The sequence below is a fragment of the Glycine soja genome, chromosome 12 (genome assembly GCF_004193775.1).
Source record: "Glycine soja cultivar W05 chromosome 12, ASM419377v2, whole genome shotgun sequence".
Classification (NCBI taxonomy): Eukaryota; Viridiplantae; Streptophyta; class Magnoliopsida; order Fabales; family Fabaceae; genus Glycine; species Glycine soja.
In genome coordinates, this window is record NC_041013.1 from 12,277,711 (window position 1) to 12,301,763 (window position 24,053).

At 34.6% G+C, this 24,053-nt stretch overlaps 1 protein-coding gene and 1 long non-coding RNA gene across 2 annotated transcripts in view; one reads left to right on the top strand and one right to left on the bottom strand.

Annotated features, from left to right (window-relative positions):
• The window catches only part of LOC114378732 (GDSL esterase/lipase At1g29670-like), a 62,790-nt gene extending 50,831 nt beyond the window's left edge, over positions 1 to 11,959 (bottom strand). Inside the window, exon 1 of the mRNA XM_028337364.1 lies at positions 11,688 to 11,959. Within this exon, the coding sequence (XP_028193165.1) occupies positions 11,688 to 11,959 (272 nt within the window). The remainder of the gene's footprint in view (positions 1 to 11,687) is intronic.
• Positions 11,960 to 12,667: 708 nt separating this feature from the next.
• On the top strand, positions 12,668 to 14,450 carry LOC114378418. The gene is made up of 4 exons (XR_003659329.1): positions 12,668 to 12,885; positions 12,979 to 13,195; positions 13,406 to 13,474; positions 14,216 to 14,450. It is a non-coding gene; the product is annotated as an uncharacterized LOC114378418 (long non-coding RNA).
• Positions 14,451 to 24,053: the final 9,603 nt, after the last annotated feature.

Below are 24,053 nucleotides of genomic sequence, written 5' to 3' on the forward strand. Positions count from 1 at the left end.
TCTTGGGAGGGAGTGGAGATACGTGACTGGGAGATCCCCAGATTCATGTTTTCTTTCATATTTCTTTTGTCATTTTTATTCTATGTTATTGTTTTGACTTGAGAGACTAATGTTTGTTTTTGTTGTTTCGATTGTCATTTGTACAGCGCATACATATTTTTAGATTGTTGCGTTAGTGTTTATATATCATTACTATCGATGGTGTTTGAAATTCTGGAACCGTGTAGAGTTCTTCGTTTAGGAACATCGTCCAAAAAATATATATATAAAACAAACAAAAATCATGATAAAAATAAAAATAGAAAAGAAAAAAAATGAAATGGAAAAGAGAACAAAAGAGAAAAGAAGAGGGTAAGTAAGAAAAAAGGTGGAAAAAGAGAAAATAAGTTGTCTAGCTAAAAACCGACATGCTTTTGAAAAGAGATGATTTCCAACTTTTCTTTGAAAAAAATTCATTGATCATAACTAGTTTTTGAAAAAATGTGTCTACACCTGAAGGGTGAATACTGTGAAATTTCCCCGGACGCCCGAAATGGACTCGGATGAATGCACAAATTGATAAAAGAATATATTTTGGAAACATTGGGTTGATTTAAAATAGAGGAAATGAATCCTGAGTCCTAGCGTCACATGACCATAAAAGTTTGACACTTGAGTGTCCACATAGGTGCATGCATGACCAGTTTTGCATAAAGTTTCCAAATCATCATTTTTTGCATTTATGTCATGGAAATAATGTGGGGCATCCCTTTTATCCTTGAACCAAACCAAACCCTGACATGTATCATGCCTAGCCATTCTACAAGTCTTGAGCCAAAATCCTGACTCACCATAAACCTTGACCCAGGGTGAGAATGTTAATCCTTACCCTCGGAAGCAAAAAAGGAGAGAAGGAAAATTTCCAATCAAAGGAAAAAAGAAAGCAAGGAAAGTCCCAATCAAAGGGTGGGAGAAAGAAAAAGGAAAAGAAAGAAAGAAAATTCCCAACCAAAGAATGGGAGAAAGTAAAAAAAGAAGAAAGCTCCTGGTCAAAGAAACCAGAAGAAATGTGCAGAGAGGTCTTTAGACCGGACAATATCTGAACAAATACAGAATTGTCACCAAATGAACAAAAGAAAGAAAAGGAAACCATGACCTAAAAGTGGTCTTCTCCCTTTGATTACCAACCAAAATCCTGTGCGTCGGTGACTTGTTCGCCCCACACTAAACAAAAACAGAAAAGGAAAAAGCCAACAAAAAATCAAAAGCCAAAAACACACAAAAGCCGAAAAACTCACTAAAAGAATCCATTCCCAAGGGAAGTCCTATTGATCCATGATCACGCATGTAATTTTTGATTTGATAGGAAATAATTTGCAAAGTCAAGCCATGACATATCTATGGTTCGGAATTAGGATGAAACACTTACCTGTGCGAGATTGATACACTTTGAGTGGATTTCTTCTATTTTTTTTCGAACCCAGTGTTTCCTCTAAATGGTCATTTAGAAACGAAATGCTAACATCCAAAATCTCATTTATGGTTATGGGGGATTTCATCAGCAGACTCTCCTTCCCCGGTAGACGCATTGTTTTTCACTCAAAAAAGCATATGCTGCTCCAAATCGATTGGAATATTTGTCTCTTTGCTAAAGCATGTTTGCATTTTAGTGGAGAAAACACCGAGACTTTTTCAAGTCTCACAAGTTATCCAGAACTACGTAGGTCTGAGTTCCTCATTGGAGGATACGTAGGAGCAAGAGCCTCGCTTTTGTCGACCACACCGCCTTTTGTTGCCATGACCCAAGAGCTGGTAGCCCGCGGAGACACCTTACGGTTATTCGCACCTCGTCATTCAGTGACCCCAAGTGTGATTGACGAGCAGAGGCCAATGTGGTAATCTGCGCCCTTTTCGGAGATGTCAGCATCTTCCGATGGAGACTTTTCAAGTCTCACAAGTTATCTAGAACTACGTAGGTCTGAGTTCCTCATTGGAGGATACGTAGGAGCAAGAGCCTTGCTTTTGTCGGCCGCCCCATAATCTTTGTCATACTGACCCTGAGGTCATGTGACATGCACCCTTTTGTCATCCAGAGGCGGCGGGCCCGATGACAAGCAGAGACAAAATTTGGTCATTCTGCACCCTTGTGTCATCTAGAGGCGGCGGGCCCGATGATACGCGGAGATACCTTACGGTTATCCGCACCCTTTTGTCATCCAGAGGCGGCGGGCCCGATGACAAGCAGAGACAAAATTTGGTCATTCTGCACCCTTGTGTCATCCAGAGGCGGCGGGCCCGATGATACGCGGAGATACCTTACGATTATCCGCACCCTTTTGTCATCTAGAGGCGGCGGGCCCGATGATACGCGGAGATACCTTACGGTTATCCGCACCCTTTTGTCATCCAGAGGCGGCGGGCCCGATGACAAGCAGAGACAAAATTTGGTCATTCTGCACCCTTGTGTCATCCAGAGGCGGCGGGCCCGATGATACGCGGAGATACCTTACGGTTATCCGCACCCTTTTGTCATCCAGAGGCGGCGGGCCCGATGACAAGCAGAGACAAAATTTGGTCATTTTGCACCCTTGTGTCATCCAGAGGCGGCGGGCCCGATGATACGCGGAGATACCTTGCGGTTATCCGCACCCTTTTGTCATCCAGAGGCGGCGGGCCCGATGATACGCGGAAATACCCGAGTGGTTGTCCGTATAAACATTCTTTTGCTATCTGTAAGACAGAACGCTTGATAGCATGCAGAGACTGACATAGTCTTCTGCACTTTTTGTTCCTCCGGGAACAACAAGTTATTTACATGCAAAAATTTTATGGTCACCCGCGACTCTCGTCAACCGGGAGGAGCGAAATTAGTGTCATACCCTAATTTTCGTCCGGGGACCTTTGCTTGATGACATGGGACCTTTCTTTGGTCCTTGTGAGGTGCTTGGCACCCATCATTAGGCAATTTGTGAAATTCCGGGAACGACAAGTCATGGTCACCCGCGACTCTCGTCAACCGAGAGGAGCGAAATTAGTGTCATACCCTAATTTTCGTCCGGGGACCTTTGCTTGATGACATGGGACCTTTCTTTGGTCCTTGTGAGGTGCTTGGCACCCATCATTAGGCAATTTGTGAAATTCCGGGAACGACAAGTCATGGTCACCCGCGACTCTCGTCAACCGAGAGGAGCGAAATTAGTGTCATACCCTAATTTTCGTCCGGGGACCTTTGCTTGATGACATGCAACCTTTCTTTGGTCCTTGTGAGGTGCTTGGCACCCATCATTAGGCAATTTGTGAAATTTCGGGAACAACAAAGTCATTTGCATGTGGAGATTTTATGGTCACCCGCGACTCTCGTCAAATCGAGAGGAACGAAATTAGTGTCTTATCTTTACTTTCCTTTTATCTCCAATAAAAGACAAGTAAAGAGGGGCAACTGTCATACCCTAATTTCGTCCGGGGACCTTTGCTTGATGACATGCGACCTTTCTTTGGTCCTTGTGAGGTGCTTGGCACCCATCATTAGGCAATTTGTGAAATTCCAGGACATGCCGAAAAACCAAAAAAAATATTGATGCACAATCCGTAAGTTTCCGTGACACACCAGAAATCAAATGGAAGCATCGTTGCATAATTAAGTGAGGTTCCGTAACATTCCGTAAGTCAAAAAGGGAATGATTATGTAATACGCAAGGTTCCGTAACATTACGGAAAGAAAACAAGTATCGTTACGAAATTCGTAAGTTTCCGTAACTTTACGAAAAAAGAATCACAAAAAAAAAGCAGAGGGGGGTGTACTTAGTAAAAATGGGGGTGCAAATAGCACCCAGGCCCACTTGGGCCCTCCAGAATATTCCTCCAGAAGGCTGTTGCTTCTGGAGGAAGCAACCTGGCTCGCCTGGGCGAGCTGGGCGGCAACCACCTCCCCTATTTTGCTATAAATAGGGGAGGAAGTGAAGAAGAAAAGGGTTCAGCCCCTTTGGCACTTCTCTCTCTTTCGAATTTGCTTGGAAAAATTGTTTCCGTGAAGAAAATCTAAGCCGAGGCGCTTCCGAAACGTTTCCGTAACGTTTTCCGTGAGGAATTTCGCAAAGGTTTCAGCCGTTCTTCGACGTTCTTCATCGATCTTCGATCTTCAACGGGTAAGTACCTCGAACCAAGCTTTTCGATTCATTCTATGTACCCGTAGTGGTCCACATTGTGTTTCGTGCATTTTTATTCTCGTTTTGTTTACTTTTTATACCCCCTGTTGACGTGCTTAAGCCATTTTACTTAAGTCATTTCTCGCTTAACTTAAAAATAAAATAAATTTCCACCGAACGTTTGAATTGTATTATCCGTTAACTTCGGTTAAAATAAATTCCGACCGTTCGGTCGTGCCGTAACCACATTGGAAATCAAAAAAGGAGGTAAGAAATAATATAATAATCAAAAAGACATCTTTTAGTAAAATAAAGCGGAAAATCAATCGGACGTTTTCTCTTTGGGATTTCTCATTCTTAATCGAATTGATTAATAACTAAAGTGAGACTAAAGGCTAAAATCAATTCGCCTAGTCAAGCTCGTCCATAAAAATAGGCTTTTGAAGTTTGTCATTTCAATTTCTCACTAAGTAAAATGGATCATTTTTAAGGTCCAACGCCTTAAAATGATCACCACTTAAGTAAAAAAGAATCACTTGATAAGAAAGAACTACGTAGGTCTGATTTTCTCATCCCAAATTGAGGAATACGTAGGAGCAAAGGGAAACACCCTTGTCAACCACAAAAAAAGAAAAATATAAAAAGGATATAAGGACATAAAAGGGAACGTAAAAATCAAAGTCATGTTTGCACATTCGATTAAAGGCTGCCGTCCCTTGGGACGGACGTGTGGGGTGCTAATACCTTCCCCGTGCGTAAATACAACTCCCGAACCTTTCACTTAAAATTTCGTAGATCGCGTCTTTTCCGGTTTTTCTGACGTTTTCCTCAAATAAACGTTGGTGGCGACTCCGCGCGTATTCCTTTCGTGGAACACGCATCCCGCGAGTCACGCGTCGCCCTCCCGCCGAAGGGTAGGTTGCGACAAGTACATATATAGGCAAAAAAATTATAAGACACTCAATTAGCTTCTAAGGAATAGTTGAAAACTACAGCAGAAACTGACACTGATGGTTTTTCAAGTGAAGGAGTGAGTAAAGTCTAGAAATTATTGTAGAAAAAATTGTCCTTTTGTTTTTCTTCTGCATTTCTAATTAAAAATCATACACCTTATTTCACAGTATAGGAAATGCACTTAATGAATACACACAATAATTAGGTATAGAATACTAGAGCAAATAAGCTTTAGTAGAACTTCAAGTAGAGAAGGAAAAATCCAATAATAAAGAGCAATTAATAGCCTCTTTTATCTTCATGAGGAATTACTTCAGGTATAAAGAAATATATATTAACATTGATATTTAGCTACAACAAGAGCACTACCATTTGTAACCAAGTCTGAATTACCCAAGGTTGTTAAAATCAAGAGGAACAAGGGGGTGAAAACCTTTAACTCAGATCATAAGATCCTACAGTCCCCTGCCTAAAATACTTATATATAATACACTTTTTTATTACTATCATTTAATTTATTATATCACATTATATGCTTTTTAGTTTATTATTATTTAGTTATTATATTATGTTATATGTCATGCTTTAAATAGTTTATTATATTTTTAATACTAACATTTTTTATTACTGTTATTCTTCAGTTTATTATAATATATGTTATGTTTTATGCAAAAAAATAAAAAAATAAAAAGGATAAGTTGAATTAAACTCAAGTCGAGGCCCAAGAAATCAAACCAGAAGAAGAGAAAATAGAGAGAAACTTATGGGGCACAATTCCCATGAAATCCTATGATAGGCCAAGCACGACTCAGACCAAGAATGAAAGGCCCAAAAGGCAAACATCAGGGGAGGCACAACCAATGAAATGGGTCATGGGGTTGAGGGTGGCTTTCTACTTAACTGAAGCTCTAGAATATTGCACTAGCAAAAAGGTATATAATTCAACATGCCAAAACTTGTGTAGGTGAGTACCTTATCAAGAGTCCAGCAAACTTGTGACAACTAATAAGCCAGAATTGAAGAAATTTCTGCATATATAATTCAACAAATTTGTTATGAAACAAATGAAGTTAATATGAAATTTCTGCATATATAATTCAACAAATTTGTTATGCAAAATCAAATATATAAATAGAAAATTACATTAGATGATGTCAATTAATTCTCCTTCATCATGATCATTACGATTAGCATGAACGTCGTCAACTTCTTCTTCTCCGACAACGTTAGGAATGATTTGTGTGGACAAAGGACTAACATAGGTGTCCATGTATGAATCATCATCTTCTACATTAACACCAATTGTTTTGCCCTGTAGAACCAAGCACCACCTTTCATCACAAGGGTCTTGCACGTAAAATACTTGTCTAGCTTGTTCTGCCATGATGAAAGAGTCATTGTGGTAACCAAGTTTCTTTAAGTCTACCAACATAAATCCTATATCATCAATGCGCACACCGATGTAGCTGTCAACCCATTTACATTTGAAAACACAAACAGTAAATTTCACATAGTTAAGCTTCCAAATTTCATCAATGAACCCAAAGTAAGGGATGGAAGCTACACAAGGATTAGTGTCATGCACACTTGCGAAGTGTTGAGATTCAGCCCTTAGGTGACCCCGCTGTTCTGCATTGTACTTTTGTCGTCTTGTGCTTTTGTGTAAAATGAATACTTTTTTATGTCGTATCCTTGCCAAGTTACAACATTTCTTTTAGGCCCATCTGCTAGCTTTCTTAATGTTTCTGAAGCATTTTCATCTGCAAAGATTGTATCGTTAAACCAATCATAGAAAGTCTTGTTATGCTTTTTCAACACCCAATTCTTTGACATTTTTGGATTATTCTGTTTGACTAAAGCTTCATGCTTAAGTATGTATGGCAAAACTTCATTACTGTTGTTCAAGACATACAAGTGAGCTTGTAACAAATCTTCTAGAATTGGAGTGATCACATGCAGTCCTCTTGAACCCTTACCACCCACTCTGTCATCATGCCGAGACTTAGGAAGACCAACAGGTTTAGCCTTCTTAATGTATTCTGAACAAAATTCAATGGCTTTTTCTGCAATGTACCTCTCAACAATAGATGCTTCTGGACGATATAGATTCTTTGTATACCCTTTTAAGATCTTCATGTATCGCTCAACCAGGTACATGTTGGATCAAGTGGCCTCAGAATAATTAAGAAGGGGGGTTGAATTAATTATTAATGTACCTTGACTAATTAAAACTTATCCTTCTTAATGTTACTAGATTCAATTAGGCTTTACTACTAAGTTATGTAACTAAAACAAAAGTAAAGTGTAAAAGTAATGTACACATCGGAAATTAAAAAGTGTAGGGAAGAAGAAGACAAACACAAGAATTTTATATTGGTTCGACAACAACCCGTGCCTACATCCAGTCCCCAAGCAACCACCGGTTCATGAGATTTCTTTCAACCTTGTAAAATCCTTTACAAGCAAATATCCACAAGGGATGTACCCTCCCTTGTTCTCCTTGAACAACCAAGTGGATGTACCCTCCACTTGAACTGATCCACAAGAGATGTACCCTCTCTTGTGTGGAAGCAATGCCTTCCAAGGTTATTTTGATGATGCCAAAGAATTAAGAGTCAAGCAAATTCCAAAGATTCAAGAATGAAGCTTTCAAGAATCAAGTTTCAAGAATCAAGATTCAAGAATAATCAAGATTAAGATTCAAGACCCAAGATTCAAGAATCAAGAGAAGAATCAATTAAGATAAGTATTAAAAAAGTTTTTCAAAACATTGAGTAGCACAAGAAGTTTTCACAAAATCATCACCAAAGAGTTTTACTCTCTGGTAATCGATTACCAGAATGTAGTAATCAATTACCAATGTTTTTAAAACGTTAAGATTTTCAAAATGAAGAGTCACATCTGTTGATGTGTAATTGATTACACTTTAATGGTAATCGATTACCAGTGTCTGTTTTCGAAAAATACATTTCCAAAAGTCACAATTCTTCAAGTGACTTGTTTCTGAAGATTCTTTCAAAAGTCACAACTTTTCTAAGTGACTAGTTTTAAAAGAAATTGCCAAGAGTCACAAACTTTGACATGTGTCATCAAGAAATTATAAATATGTGACCATGGCATGTATTTTGATAACAATCAAGAAATCTATCTTTCAATCTTCTCTCTCAACATCATTCAACTCTTTCAACATACTTTTTCTGATTCATCTTCTCTTCATCTTTCTAAAAGTTTTTGTTCAAAACTTTTTCTTTCAAGAAAAGTTCTTTGATAAAAAACTTGTGTTATTCATCTTTTTCATTCTCTTCTTCCTTTGCCAAAAGCTTTCTAAAAGTTTTCTGGTTTCCAAACCTTGAAAACACAAGTGTGCTATATCTTTTCATTCTCTTCTCCCTTTGCCAAAAAGAATTCGCCAAGGACTAACCGCCTAAATTCTTTTTGTGTCTCTCTTCTCCCTTTTCCAGAAGAACAAAGGACTAACCGCCTAAATTCTTTTGTGTCTCCCTTGTCAAAGAATTCAAAACGACACAGTCTGAGAATTCTTTTGATTCTTCCCTTTCCCATAAACAAAAGATTTCAAAGGACTAACCGCTTGAGATATCTTTTGTTTCCCCTTCACAAAGTTTCAAAGGACTAATCGCCTGAGAACTTTGTCTTAACACATTGGAGGGTACATCCTTTGTGGTACAAGTAGAGGGTACATCTACTTGGGTTGTTGTAACTGAGAACAAGAGAGGGTACATCTCTCGTGGATCAGTTCAAGTGGAGGGTACATCCACTTGGTTGTTCAAAGAGAACAAGGGAGGATACATCCCTTGTGGATCTTTGCTTGTAAAGGATTTTACAAGGTTGAAAAGAAATCTCAAGGACCACAGGTCGCTTGGGGACTGGATGTAGGCACGGGTTGTTGCCAAACCAGTATAAAACTCTTGTGTTTGTCTTCTTCTTCCCTACACTCTTTAATTTTCGTTGTGCACTTTAATTATCGCTTTTACTTTTGGTTAAGTTTCTATTTCTGTTCTTTACTTTCTTAACATTATAGTAAAAGCCTAATTGAATTTAGTAACATTAAGAAGGATAGATTTTTAATTAGTAAAGGTTCATTAATAATTAATTCAACCCCCCCCCCTTCTTAATTATTCCGAGGCCACTTGATCCAACATCTTGTTCTCAGTTACAACAACCCAAGTAGATGTACCCTCTACTTCTACCACAAAGGATGTACCCTCTAATGTGTTAAGACAAAGAATTCTCAGGCGGTTAGTCCTTTGAATCTTTGTAAGGGGAAACAAAAGATATCTTAGGCGATTAGTCCTTTGAAATCTTTTATTTAAGGGAAAGGGAAGAATCAAAAGAATTCTCAGGCGGTTAGTCCTTTGAATTCTCTTGGAAAGGGAGAAGGGAGACACAAAATAATTCAGGCGGTTAGTCCTTCTATTCTTTTGGAAAAGGGAGAAGAGAGACACAAAAAGAATTCATGCGATTAGTCCTTGTTGAATTCTTTTTGGCAAAGAGAGAAGAGAATGAAAAGATATAGCACACTTTTATTTTCTGCAGAATTTTCACTTGCAGAAGAACAAGGTTTGGAAAACAAAAAACTTAAAAAGCTTTTTGGCAAAGGAAGAAGAAGAAAGATGAGTAGGAAAGAATTCTTAAAGAATTGTAAAGGTTGTAAAGGTTGTAAAGGTTTCTCAAAAGTTGTTCAAGAAGTTGTTTGATGCAAGTCAAGGTCTTGCTTCTATAGACTCTTCATGTCTGGTCAAGAAAACCATTGGAAGAGTTATAACCTTGATAAAATCATGTCAAGAGTTACATCTCTTGACCTTTTATTCAAAACTTGTCACTGGTAATCGATTATCATAATCATGTAATCGATTACACAATGCATTTTATGAAAAGATGTGACTCTTCACAATTGAATTTGAATTTCAATGTCCAGATACACTGGTAATCGATTACCAATATATTGCAATCGATTACACCATTTAAAAATCATTTGGAACGTTGCAAATTCAATTAAAAACTTTTTGAAATCAAATTTTATCACTGGTAATCGATTACAGGAAACTGGTAATCGATTACCAGAGAGTAAATACTCTGGTAACTTAGAAAAATTTGAGAAAACTCTTATGTAAAACAAAATTGTACTATGTTTGGTTTTTGAAAAATCCTTTTCAATACTTCCCTTGTGAAGTCTTGACTTGTTGCTTCTTGATTTCTTCTCTTGAATCTTGAATTCATCTTCTCTTGAATCTTGATACTTCTTGATGTATTTTCTTGAATCTTGAAATCAACTTCTCTTGAATCTTGAAATTAATCTTGATCTTGAACTTGTTGACTCAACTACTGTCTATTATCCTTTTCTCTACAGGATTCAAGATTTGAAGCAGGTTATTAGTAGCTATTATAAAAAACAGGCTTTAGCACAATGGACTTTATATAATGAGCGCAAGAGCACTTTTGGAAATAGCAATGAGCGCAGGATCAACAATGGCTAAAATCACTCCTACTGAAATTTGAAAATCAAATGAGAGTAGGCCTTATAATCAATTAAGATAGGTAATAAGTGAGGTTGTTATGCATACAGGCAGAAGACAATGAGGTTGTTAAGCATAGTTGTAATATATGTTTTTAAAATCTGGTCCTAGTTACTTTCATTTTAGACAAAACTGTACATCATGTATTTGCATTCAATTAATATCTACTATTATCCCAAAAAAATATAAAAACAAAACATTTTGGAAATTTAGAAACCTAGTCACGTAATCTAAGTCCATGGATGAGTGCAAAGTGATGATAAGTAGGTTTGATTTGAATGGGGATGGCATGCTTAGCTTTGAAGAGTTCAGAATTATGATGAAGTGATTATGATGATCATGATGATGCTACATGCACATTGATTCTGGCACTAGCTAAGTGATTTGGTGGGTTTCAATTTGATTGATGATTTGTTTGTATGTACATTTTGCCTAATTTCATTTTTTATTCTTTTTTTGATTGGTACAAATCATGGATATGTAAATCGCTTTTGATTATTAGAAATAACATGTTGGTTAAAAGGAAGATATCAATTTTTTAATTAAGTTACCTAAGGCAGTTAAAAGGCATCTAAAAGGAAGTTAAAAGGATCCTAAGGAACCTAAGGCAGTTAACAGGTATCTAAAAGGAATTTAAAAGGATCCAATAAGAAACACATGTTAAGGAATTGAAACCAGGGCAACCAAACAAGGTGTGACCATGTCAAACTAGGCACATAGCAATTCCATGATAGGTCTTAAGTTGCTATGGTACTGAGGTATGTTAGTGTTTTTCAAAACAATGTGACCCCAACATGTGTCAAGTGTCAACTCACGAGGTGTTAGGGCTTTCACAGCAGAGGCTCACAAGGTGGTAGTTTGGTTTGGAAAATCCGGTTGCTCATATGAAACCTATGCAACCTCAACAAAAGTTGCGGATGAAGGATCGGTTTCCAAGGCCAGGGAAAATTTAAACAAGCATGTTCAAGTGGCAAACAAACATTCATATGGCCAAATTCATAGGGATAGATATCATCAGTCCTCCAATTCTATCATGAGAAGCTACAAAGATAAGACAGGTGAGGATGGAAGTAACCAGCACAGAAGATCATTCTCAGTCAGCATCAAACTACTTTCGGCGAACAAGTCATCATCATCAACTTCATCTGTGTCTGGCTCAACTTTATTTTCATTTTCAAACAAATCATATGGATGCCAAGCGCGACAGCTATTTGAAAAGGTGCAGCAGTGCAAATTCAGAGATAGAAAATTCAATCCAGGGAGCAATTGCACACTGCAAGAAGTGTCAGGAAATGTTTTCTTCAAAGAAGACTGCAAGTGAAGTAGGAATCTACTCAATGTCTGCATCTAGAACCTCAGTTTGTGAGCATCATGAGAGAGTACAACTTTGGATGGGCTGATAGAGAATTGAAAAGTAGCTTATGCTCATTTGTTGTATTCTTCACACATTGTGTTTCCAATTCAAAAGTAACTTTGGTGAAAGATAGCTCAATTCACCAGTACTAATTTTAGAAACACTTATGGTTGTCAACTTGTCATTGATATTTAGACCAAAGCCTCAAAATCTGGCAGAATTTTGTCCATAAAAGATATTTGCATCTGGTCCTTGACCAAATTATGATGACTAGAAAATGACATTCTTCTGAAAATAAAAATCCAACATTTTACTATCCATTTTCCAATCCAAAACCTTTCCTCCAATATCATCTATCATTATACAAACAAGGCCCTGGATGGCCTACGTGTCAACCAGTGGTTAATTGCATTTCCCGCCTAAAAATGTAAATTCATGCTACAGTGATTTATTATACGGTGCGTTTTCAACAAATAGTGTTTCGTAAACTAAACGGTGTGTTTTCAACAAATAGCGTTTCCTTCTTCCGATGCGCTTGGGTAACCGAAATGCCAAGCATTTATTGTGGCACGCATTTTACAATTTTCATTTATTGTTGCAGGTCTTTTCCTTCTCTCTTCCTTCAGAAATCCCAAGTGCCATTTTTTTTACCATTTTCACTTTCTCTCATTTCTCTCTCCCCAATTGCTATCTCCCCCTTCTCTGTTCCTTCTTTCCATTTTTTCATTCTCTTTGTTTTTCTGCATTTTTTTACATCTAAAGCTGTGATTTTTTACACCAAAACTGTGATTTTTATCTCAGATTCCATGACAACGATATCATATTTGCGTTCCTCTCCCGGTTTGCATTTCTATATCGTGATCTTGGTGGAAGAGCACACCAAAGCTGTCATTTTTATCTCAAAACTCTGTGAGTGCAGGTTCGTTTTCTTTGTGACTCCTGACAATACAAAAGTTTAAATTTTTTTATTTTGTTTTCTGACTTCTCACAATACCTTCGCTATTGTATGCAGAGAAGGTGAAAGAACACTAAAGCTGCGATTTTTATCTCCAAAAAGCTTCAATTTTTATCTCAAATAGATTTGTTTTCTTTGTTTCTCTGTCTATGTTTTCTTTGTTTCTTTGTTTCTCACAATACAAAAGCTTACATTTTTTTAGTCAGCCTCTATTGCATGCAGAGAAGGTGGAAGAGCAGACTACAATTGCTGTTTTTATCTGAAAAATCCACGAGTATGAGTTCATTTTCTTTGTTTTTTTGGTTTATGGTTAAATTTTTTCGTCTTCGTCAACCTTCTCAAACATGTTCATTCTTTCTTATACCCATTTTTTTGGGGTTTTATGATTTTTCACAAGACAAAAGCTTTAATTTTTCAGACAAAAAGTTTAAATTTTTTTATTTTGTTTTCTGACTTCTCACAATACCTTTGCTATTGTATGCAGAGAAGGTGGAAGAAGACACTAAAGCTATGATTTTTATCTACAAAAAGCTTCGATTTTTATCTCAAACAGGTTTGTTTTCTTTGATTCTCTAACTATGTTTTGTTTGCTTCTTTGTTTCTCACAATACAAAAGCTTAAATTTTTTTGTGAACCTCAGCCTTCTCCGGTGTCCCACTTTTTTTTGGGTTTATGATTTTTCGCAAGACAAAAGCTTTAATTTTTTTGGGTGTTCTCCCTTTATTTTGTTTTCTGAGTTCTCGCTCTACAAAAAATTTAAATTGTTTTGTGTTCCTGAGCCTTCTACAGCTTGCGTTGCATTTTGGGTTTATATCTGGATCATTGGGTAACTTTTTTTTTTGTTTTTTTATTTTTCGCAACCCAAAAGCTTAAATTTATTTGGGTGTTCTGCCTTTATATTTTTTTCCCTTTAATGCTGGCTGAAGTTATTTCAATGGGTTATATTTTTATATTTGTTCAATCCCTTTGAGTTAGACACTTCCAGCTTTGATTTTCAAATATATGACATGCTTTATTATCACATATATGTCATCCTTTATTTATATGGTCAGATGATTGAATATAGTAGTTTTGGACTTCTTTGTTTATGGTCTTTTTTTGGGTCACAGGGATTTAAATTTACATTTTGATGCAGAGGCTCTCAACATTCGCAGCTTGAATTATATTTATTCATTATTAGTAATATAGATAATTTTTATTGCTCATTGTTAGGTTTTAGTTAATTTAATATTATTTTATTAGTAATATAGATTATTTTAGTTAATTTTTGTTTGTGTCCCTTTTTTGCGTTCAGTTGTAGTAATGGCAGGAATTCTTGATAGAAAATCAGCTGACTCCAGTGATAGGGTAGCTGATAATCAAGAAGCAGCAAAATTGGAGTGATGATGACCCCATTTGATTGATGAAGAAATTTTTATGTTACTTTGTTTTAACAGTTTAAAGTTGTAATTTCATAATTATGATTTCTAGACAATGTATTTATTAATATTGTATTCAAACATTGTCAAAATAGACAGAGTTTCACAAAAGTTTCTTAGGGAGTCGGGTTTGATTATGATTAATATATGAGTCATGTTGAGTGTTTGATCAATTCAATTTCATGTAGTTTTTTAAAGACTAAATTTCATATATATACAATTTTATTATATATTTCAGAAAGAATAGTGTTCACGTTACTTTAGCTGAAACCTATATAACAAAAAAATATTGAATTAGTAAATAAATTTTAGAGAAATAAAAAAATGTTAGGATGATGAGTTAACATTTTAATTTTCATTTTCAATCATAAAAAAAATAATGATCAATTGGAGAGTTTGGGTGATTAATATTAAACTAATGTTAGTGCAACAACCTCTTTATTTTTTTTAATAAATTCCTAAGACCATTTACATTACATAATTATTTATTTATGAGTTACTTATTATAATTTTGTGGGTCTTATAATTTCATATAAATTTAAATATTTTAAATTAAAATTTACTCCTATGCTAAGATTACGTTATACTTTTGTTTTACTCTTCTATCAATTTTTTATTATATTTATATTGTTCTATATATCAATTTGTGATTTTTTTCCTGTTTATTGTTAATGGAAATATGCGTGATTGCTCTATTACAGAAAATTAATTAGCTTCATACTTAGGAAATAGTTACATTTCTATTTCACTCAGTTTTACAGTGTGGTGTTGTTTATATCGGGGTCACATAATTTTGGATCAGTCATGGAAATTAATTTATGGATAATAAAATCAATTTGTTTGGTTGAATAGTCAATTTAAAACATTCTGTGGATATGAAAGTCACAATTTCAAATTTCTATTGTCAAATTTCAAATTTAAAATCAATTTGTTTGATTTAACAGTCAATTTAAAATTCGTTTGTGTCTATCTTCACTTCTCTATTTGAAAGTGACAATTTCGTTAACAATTCGTTACATATTTTATTGACATTTAATTAATAAGCATATTTTTGTTAATTTTCATTTCAAATTAAGAGGTACTTAAGAATCAATTTTAAATATTATGTTAGGATATAGAAATAATCATAATTTTCAAATTAATAACTATATTCGGTTAGGATATGGAAATAATCATAATTTAGACGATGATTTATTTCTAATTAGTAGATACTTAACAATCAATTTTAAATATTACAGTATCAATTTTAATATATTATTAAAACAACTTCAATTTTGTATTTGTTTTTACCGTAATCATTGTCAATTTATTGACATTTAATTAATAAGTATATTTTATTTATATTTTTGTTAAATTTTATTTCAAATTAGTAGGTACTTAACAATCAATTTTAAATATTACATTATCAATTTTAAAATATTATTAAAACCAACATCAATTTTGTATTTGTTTTTGCCGTAATCAATGTCAATTTATTGACATTTAATTAATAAGCATATTTTATTCATATTTTTGTTAATTTTCATTTCAAATTAATAGGTACTTAATAATTAATTTTAAATATTCTGTTAAGATATAAAATAATCATAATTTTCAAATTAATAAGCATTTATTTTAGGATATGGAAATAATCATAACTTAGACAATGAGTTATTCCTAATTAGTAGGTACTTGACAATCAATTTTAAACATTACAGTATCAATTTTAACATATTATTAAAATCAGCTTCAATTTTGTATTTGTTTTTACGGTAATCATTGTCAATTTATTAACGTTTAATTAATAAACATATTTTATTTGTATTTTTGTTAATTTTCATTTCAAATTAATAAATATTTAACAATCAATTTTAAATATTCTGTCAGGATATGGAAATAATAATAATTTTCAAATGCATGAGTATAGAGATTTTAAAAAAAAGATAGTAAAGACATTAGACATGATACAGTAAGTTATAGTATGAAAAAAAAGAAAATGACTCACACACTAATACCATAAAATAATTTATACATTTTGAAATGGTACCAAACATGCTTCATTTATGTGGTTAACCCATTTTTCCGCCCAAAAATGTCAACATCAATACCGGCATACGTGACTTTTTTTTACGTTTATACGCTTTTTTATTTATTTTTAAATAAAAAATGTAATTAATGTGGTACCTTCGTAATTAATGCAGTACCAATACCGATGCATTTCACGCTGACATGACCCATTTCACGCCTTAATTATGGCACCATTATCAATGCACATGCATTAATTATAGCACCATTATCGATGCTCCAAATACGGTACCAATGACGTGATCTATTTCATGCATTAATTGTGGCACCATTATCAATGCACGTGAATTAATTGTAGCACCATTATCGATGCACCATATATGGTACCAATGACGTGACCCATTTCACGCATTAATTGTGGCACCATTTCCCCAACGTTTGCATTTTCCAAATACATTTGTATTTTGAATTTGCTTCTGAACTGAGTGAACTCGAAGGGTTTTCGTGATACGTTCACATTTGCATCCTCTCCATCTTCCATTTTCGTTCCTCTCCATTCATTATATTGATCAACAATAAATATGGATGACGCACGAAAACTGTAAAAGGTTAGCGCTTAATATACTAAGTAGATTATTAGAGTATATATATGGATTAATAGACTAAATGTTTGTTGAGGTGCAAAAGATTATCATGGGAAATGAAAAAGATTATCATTATATGATCAGCAATAAATATGGATGACCCACGTGACAAACATATTACTTTCCATGTTGACGTCATGAGACTTCTCATACGTTTTTTTTATAATTGTTTGTTCATGAATATATGGAAAAGATTATCATTATACTGATAAGCAATAAATATGGATGAGGAACGGAAACAGTAAAAGGTTAGCACTTAATATACTAAGTAGATTATTAATATATATATATATGGATTAATAGACTAAATGTTTGCTGAGGTGCAAAAGATTATCATGGGAAGTGAAAAAGATTATCATTATATGATCAGAAATAAATATGAATGACCCACGAGACAAACATATTACTTTTTATGTTGATTTCATGGGACCTCTCATACGTTTTTTTTAATAATTGTTTGTTCGTGAATATATGGAAAAGATTATCATTATACTGATCAACAATAAATATGGATGAGGAACGGAAACCGTAAAAGGTTAGCACTTAATATACTAAGTAGATTATTAGAGTATATATATGTGGATTAATAGACTAAATGTTTGCTGAGGTACAAAAGATTATCATGGGAAGTGAAAAAGATTATCATTATATGATCAGAAATAAATATGAATGACCCACGGGACAAACATATTACTTTCCATGTTGACGTCATGTGACCTCTCATACATTTTTTTAATTGTTTGTTCGTGAATATATAGTTATTTGTTATTTGCTTAAACATATCATACGTTATTTTTGTGTCTATCATAGTACTTTGAATTATAATTCCATTAACCAGTCTTATTAGATAATGTTCCATCTTTGTAATCTGAACCATATTACTAGACTATATGGTTATTTGTTATTTGCTTAAATATACAAGTTGATTTTTTTATATATTCTTAAATATTAGTAATATTTAAAATTTTAAGAAATCTCAAATATTACTATAAACAAGTCTCAAGGACATTCCTTGGCACATGTTGGATTGTATTTGCCAAACCCAGTATTTTGTCATGGCCAACTATATGTTGCACTTTCACGAGTGCAAAGTAAAAAAGGACTACGTATTCTTATTCATGATAAACAAGGCATTGCAAAAGATACTACCATTAATGTAGTATACAAAGAAGTATTTGCAAAATTATAAACAAGTATGCTTACCAAATTGTTATACTTACAATTCGTACATTCTCAACCTAATACATTTTCCTTGGATATCATTTCCTACAAGTCAATATTTAATTTACAAAAATTCAATATATATTACATTTATTTCTTTATGTTGCAGCATCACATGACCAAGGCAACTATTGGATGTTTGTTATTATATCACTTCCACTAAAGTAAATTGATTTAAAATGTCTACATATCAGGTGAATATTGTTGTATATAGTACTATCGCCATACTTCTGATTATTAAATGATTAATAATTGTATCCAAAAATCTAATGAACTCATTTATCTCTCTTTATTGTGCAGTCTCTCTTTCATTGCTACATCAACACCATCCAAAATCTACAATAGCATTAGGTTTGTTTGTATTCTTACTTTATGTTACTTTTTTCTAAACATAGCTCAACATTATTATCATACAAATAAACATCGTTATTGAACTTTGCACATGTGTTGGTAATATTCAAATAGGAGTATGAGCCCGAGTGTCGCACGGGCAAACGACTAGTTTCAAGAATCAAATGGGGATTAGTCAAAACACTGAATTTCCCAAGTCTAAAAAGCACTGAATTTCCTCCAATATATCAAAACACTAAATTAGCCAAAGCATTGAATCATATCAATGGCTTCTTCTTGAACTTTCGCTGGGGTGTCAATTTCCCCAGGAACTTTGGCTCCAAAATGCTGAGTTTGACCATGAATAAGATAGGGTTAGAGAGGGTTGGGGAAAGGAAAGAGAATAATAATAAGAAGAAGAAGAGGAAGGATGGTTCTGAAATTGATTTGCAGTTGTTGAAGGGAATGTGTTTTTGGATGGGAAAAGATTTGGAGATTATGGAAAAGGAAAATAGAGAGATGAAGCGTTTGTTGGATGAGATGAAATTGGGAAGGAATAATCGCCTTGAGGAGAGCAAAGGTGGTGGAAGGAAGCTGAGTGAAAGCAATGGGGAGGTTCAGCGTTGGAGAAGTTACAAGAGTGAAAGACAAGAGGAAGAGAAAAAAGTTCAACAACCAAACAAAGTTTTTTGTATTCACTAATGTTCTAATCAAAGTTTGCATTTTATTATTTCATTCACCACACATAATTTCTTAAAATGAATTATTGGATGGCAGAATCCTCAAGAGGTGTAGCTGCAGATCACAATTTGGATTAAAATATTTTAAGGCTTCGACACAATAATTATTCCCATAATATTGAAAACGATGTGCCTAAATAAACAAGAAAAATAAATAGTTGTGCCCGGTGCTATCCATGAAAAGTTTCAGAAAGAAAAAGTAAAATAAAACAAAATTTAAGTTAAAAAAGCTTAGTTTATCTACTTAGTTCCTATGTACACTGACATTTTAATTTACAAGCAGTTAAATTCATCACAAATTAAGGTTATAATGCTCATTTTAACCAAGATGCATCATGTGACCAACATATAGCAACGAAGGAAAATGATATCCCTAGGAATAACTACTTCACAGTAGCACATACACATACACATAACAAATACATTTTAAAAAATAAGTTATACCATTCATGTATAAAAGGCTGAAATAATGGAAAAAACAAGTATGTACCTCTTATTGCCTTTGCAGTCCGAGTTTGGCAACTAACTTAGGGCAAATACGAACCAAAGTCTCCGCCTTCAATCCCTAAAAGTAAGTTAGCAGAAAAAATGACATATTAGAATAGAAATTCAATTTGTACCAAAAACATAGAAATAGAAAAGTAATCAACACAAAAATAGGAAAGTTATCTCTCTCTCTCTCTCTCTAATAGTAGTACTAATTAATTTAAAACCCTTCTATGTTGTTGGCAGAAAGGATTACCAAAGTCTCTCTTGGCTAAAACCAAAACAACAACTTTTCTACTAAGCCAAATGTGGTCCATACGCAATAGAAAGTTCCATTCTGGATGTTTCCCGTGGTAGTATATTCAAATTTACTTCAAACTTTTGTTTTTATCTTCTTCTAGTAATATTTTAAACACAATTTAGTTAGACTAATCACACCATGCATATAAACAACTAGACCAAGCAAACCACAACAAACCACAAGTAATCTGAACAAAAATTATTTTTTAAAAATTTGAAATTGATGTAGTTTTTCCAGAGACCAAATGTTAGCTGAATCTCTCAAGGTTTGCTTGCTGGGCTAGCTTAATCTCTAACTTATCCAGCTGCTGCCATTCTACATTTTGCCAAATTCACAAATCTAAGCTGCCAATGACATTAATTAATGGCTACTCAAGCATCCAAACTAGCAAAAATTAAACATGGTAAACCCTACTAGTACTAGGTAGCTTCATAGCATAAGAAAGGCAATTCCACTATCCACAAGACCCTACACATATCGCCCCCACTTGATATAGAAACTCATTTTCTTCTCACTAAAGTAGCTGAGTATTTATGGTATAGAGCTAGAGGTTGAACCCTATACATGAAAATTCAACTTTCATTTCATTGAAAAACAGAACAAACCACACAACCCCATACATGAACGTGTGGAGGTGATTCCCCATCCACTATAATTTCTTCCTCTCTAACCAAACATCTCGAATAAACATGAATATTAGCTAAGAAACCACGAGTTCACAGTTGCTTTGTTTACCTAAGAAACCAAAGACATGAAGCTTACCTTGAACTCAACACTGACAATGGCAGCGAGACTCAACTATTCAATGGCAGTGACAATGGGTCTCACAGGTCACGACGAGTTCCCCAATCCTTGCACCAGAAACCAAAAAAGGTCCTTAGGTTAACCGAAGGTTCTAGAAACAGACCTAGCTATTCAACGGAACAACACAACTAGACGAAATGACACGAACCTGTCACGAAAGTCTTCAGATGTTAACGGAGAAAAAGAGAGCGCCGAAGAATACACGGAGAAGAAGAGAGCGCCAGAGAATACACCGGGAAGAAGAGAGTGCCAGAGAATAATACACGAAGAAGAAGAGAGCGTGAGCAAAATAGGTCGCGTCAAAATAATTTAAAATTTAATTTCAACATCGGTTTTCAATAAAAAAAACCGATGTTAACAAATTAATGTTAACATTAACATCGGTTTTATTAAACAAACCAATGTTAACTGATCTAACATTAACATCGGTTTTCTAGAAACCCGATGTTAACTAAGTGACGTTAACATCAGTTTTGTACAAAACTGATGTTAACGTCATTTCGTTCACATCAGTTTTATAAGAACCGATGTTAACGTCACTTCGTTAACATCGGTTTTGTGCAAAACCGATGTTAACAGATACACATTATTTACAATTATGCCACCGCGTTTATGTTAACATCGGTTTTGTCAAAAACCAATGTTAATCTGCCGATGTTAAAACTGCTTTTTGTAGTAGTGAATAGTCATCAGGAGAATGCCTCTGCTGGTCATCTGCCTAGTCCTACTGGTCTTTTGCCTGATCCTACTGATCATCTGCCTGGTCTTGCTGTTGTTGGTGAGGTTGTTGTTGTTGATGAATAATGTTCCGCGCCTCTGGAGGCAGGAACTGAAGGACTACTGACTGAAAAACACGTATCTCTTCTTTTGATTGATGCAGCTCCTCCCTTAGGCGGTTAACCTCTGCAGCATCTTCAGCACGACTAGAAGATCCTTGCGTATGCTGCATGAAGCTATCATTTCCGCATTTGTAAGTATGAGAAAGGTCTCTAGTACCATAAAGGCGTCCCTTATGCTTTGGTCTTGCAGCTGCAACCCAACACCGACTCCTAAGTCTTTGTTCTTCAACAGGGTCTAAGGGAGTGAGTTGGGATTCATCAACACTTGATGCAGCATTAGACCCGGCTTGAGATAGTCTAGCCTCAAATTCTTCCTGTAATTCATAAACAAATATTATTCCATAAATATAATAAAGATTTTAAAGAATAAAAAAATATGCAAGACAATGGTCTCACATGTGTCCGCCTAGATCTATCATCGACAAATTGACTAGTATCCTTTCGTAAATGAGTTTGTTGAAAGACTTCATCTACATATACAGATTGACCAAGCTCCTCTAACTATTAACAAACATTAAAAAATAAACATTAAGTGGTAAATTAAATAAGTATAAACAACTATGTATTATAATTTTAATGTACATACCAAGCGAATGGCATGATCATGCAAGCTGATAGAACCACCTGTGTGCATACACCCACCCTTTTCAGATGCCCGATTTTTTTTGGCACGTGCACACTTGGAATGATACTCAGGTGCATTCCAATGTGATAACATATTGTTCCAAACACGATCTCCGATCCAATATGGCCTTTTATTTTCATTTTGGGCATCCCTAAACATCTCAAAAAGTTTATGAGAAGCCTTCGAGTTAAAAGCTTTTTTTATTTCATTCTCTTCCTCAGGTCTCCAAATCAATTTTCTCTAAAGTATAACAAAGTAATGAAATTGTACACAATTAGAAAATTACAAATTGTATAATTTCAGTTAAAATAAAAAATAGCATTATTATCTATTTCAACCTTTGAACTAATTTATTAACAGAAGAATAATTTACCTTAAAACACTGGAAAAAAAGTTCCTGATGATCTTTTAGAATCGCTCCCCATGTAGGCCAAGGCTGACCAAATTGTTTCCTAATGGACACAGAAGACAGGGGATAATGGAAGACTATCTCGAGGTGGTAATAGTCTAACCACATATCGTCTTTTCTTTGCAACTGCCCCTTTCCCACTTGAATCATGTGAATGGGGTTGGGGAGGGTCAACACCACCTGATGACATATCTATATATAGAAAAATAATATTATGACATAAACACTGAAATAAAATATTGGGATCAATGATGATTAGATAAGTAACAAACTTCCATATCACAACAAAAATAAAATATGCTAACCAAGTTTTGAAGTATTAGAAGAAAACAAACATGTCACTAATAACATACATTCTAATTCCCCTTCATTGTCTTGTTCAATATTGTTTGATTCTCCATTTAAATTATTTGAATCTTATTCATTTCTCAACAAATTAGCAGGGTTTACTTCTTCTACACCTTCTACTAAATCTTGTAATCCAGAAATACTTTCAACTTCAATGACTTTGTTTACATGTGACATTTCCTCAACTTGGTAAGGCACATCATGTTGTACATGATCGGATTCTATGTAACCCCTTGGCTTTGTTTTAATTGCTACACACCAACCATGTTTGTCCCTTCTTGTTGCTGGATATGGCACATAATACACTGCCTTACATTATGTGCACCAATGAATGGGTCAAACAAATTATAGCTTTTATCCATTCGAATTTCCATTGTGCCATATTTATGATCTACCCTTGTTCCTCTATTCGTTGGATCAAACCAGTGACAATAAAATAATGCTACTCGCTTAGGATAGGTTGTACTATTATACTCTAGCTCATATATGTGTTGAATGACCCCATAAAAATCATTTGTGCCTCCTTCGGTAAGGCCCTTTACGTGAACCCCACTATTTATCGTTTTCCTCCCTTCACTCCATGCTTGAGTATGGAATTTTTACCCATTGACAAAGTATGTGTGCCATTCTTTAACGTAACTCATGGGACCATACGATAAATCCTTTAAGTGTTGGTTTCTCACATTTGTAGGCTCATTTATAACCTACAAATATAAAGAGTATGAACAGTTATATTTTTTTTTACCATAAAGTAGAAAAATAAAATATGCAATGACATACTTACTTTTTTATGGAACCAAGTAGGAAAATTCGCATGTAGATTATAAGTAGAGGCATTTGACTGAGATTGCAAGAATGAACTGTCCAAATATAATGTTGCATGAGTCAATTAGAGGGCGGGGGGGGGGGGGGATAATGTGAAGATACAACCTTAATTATTGAATCCCAAATGAAATACATTGT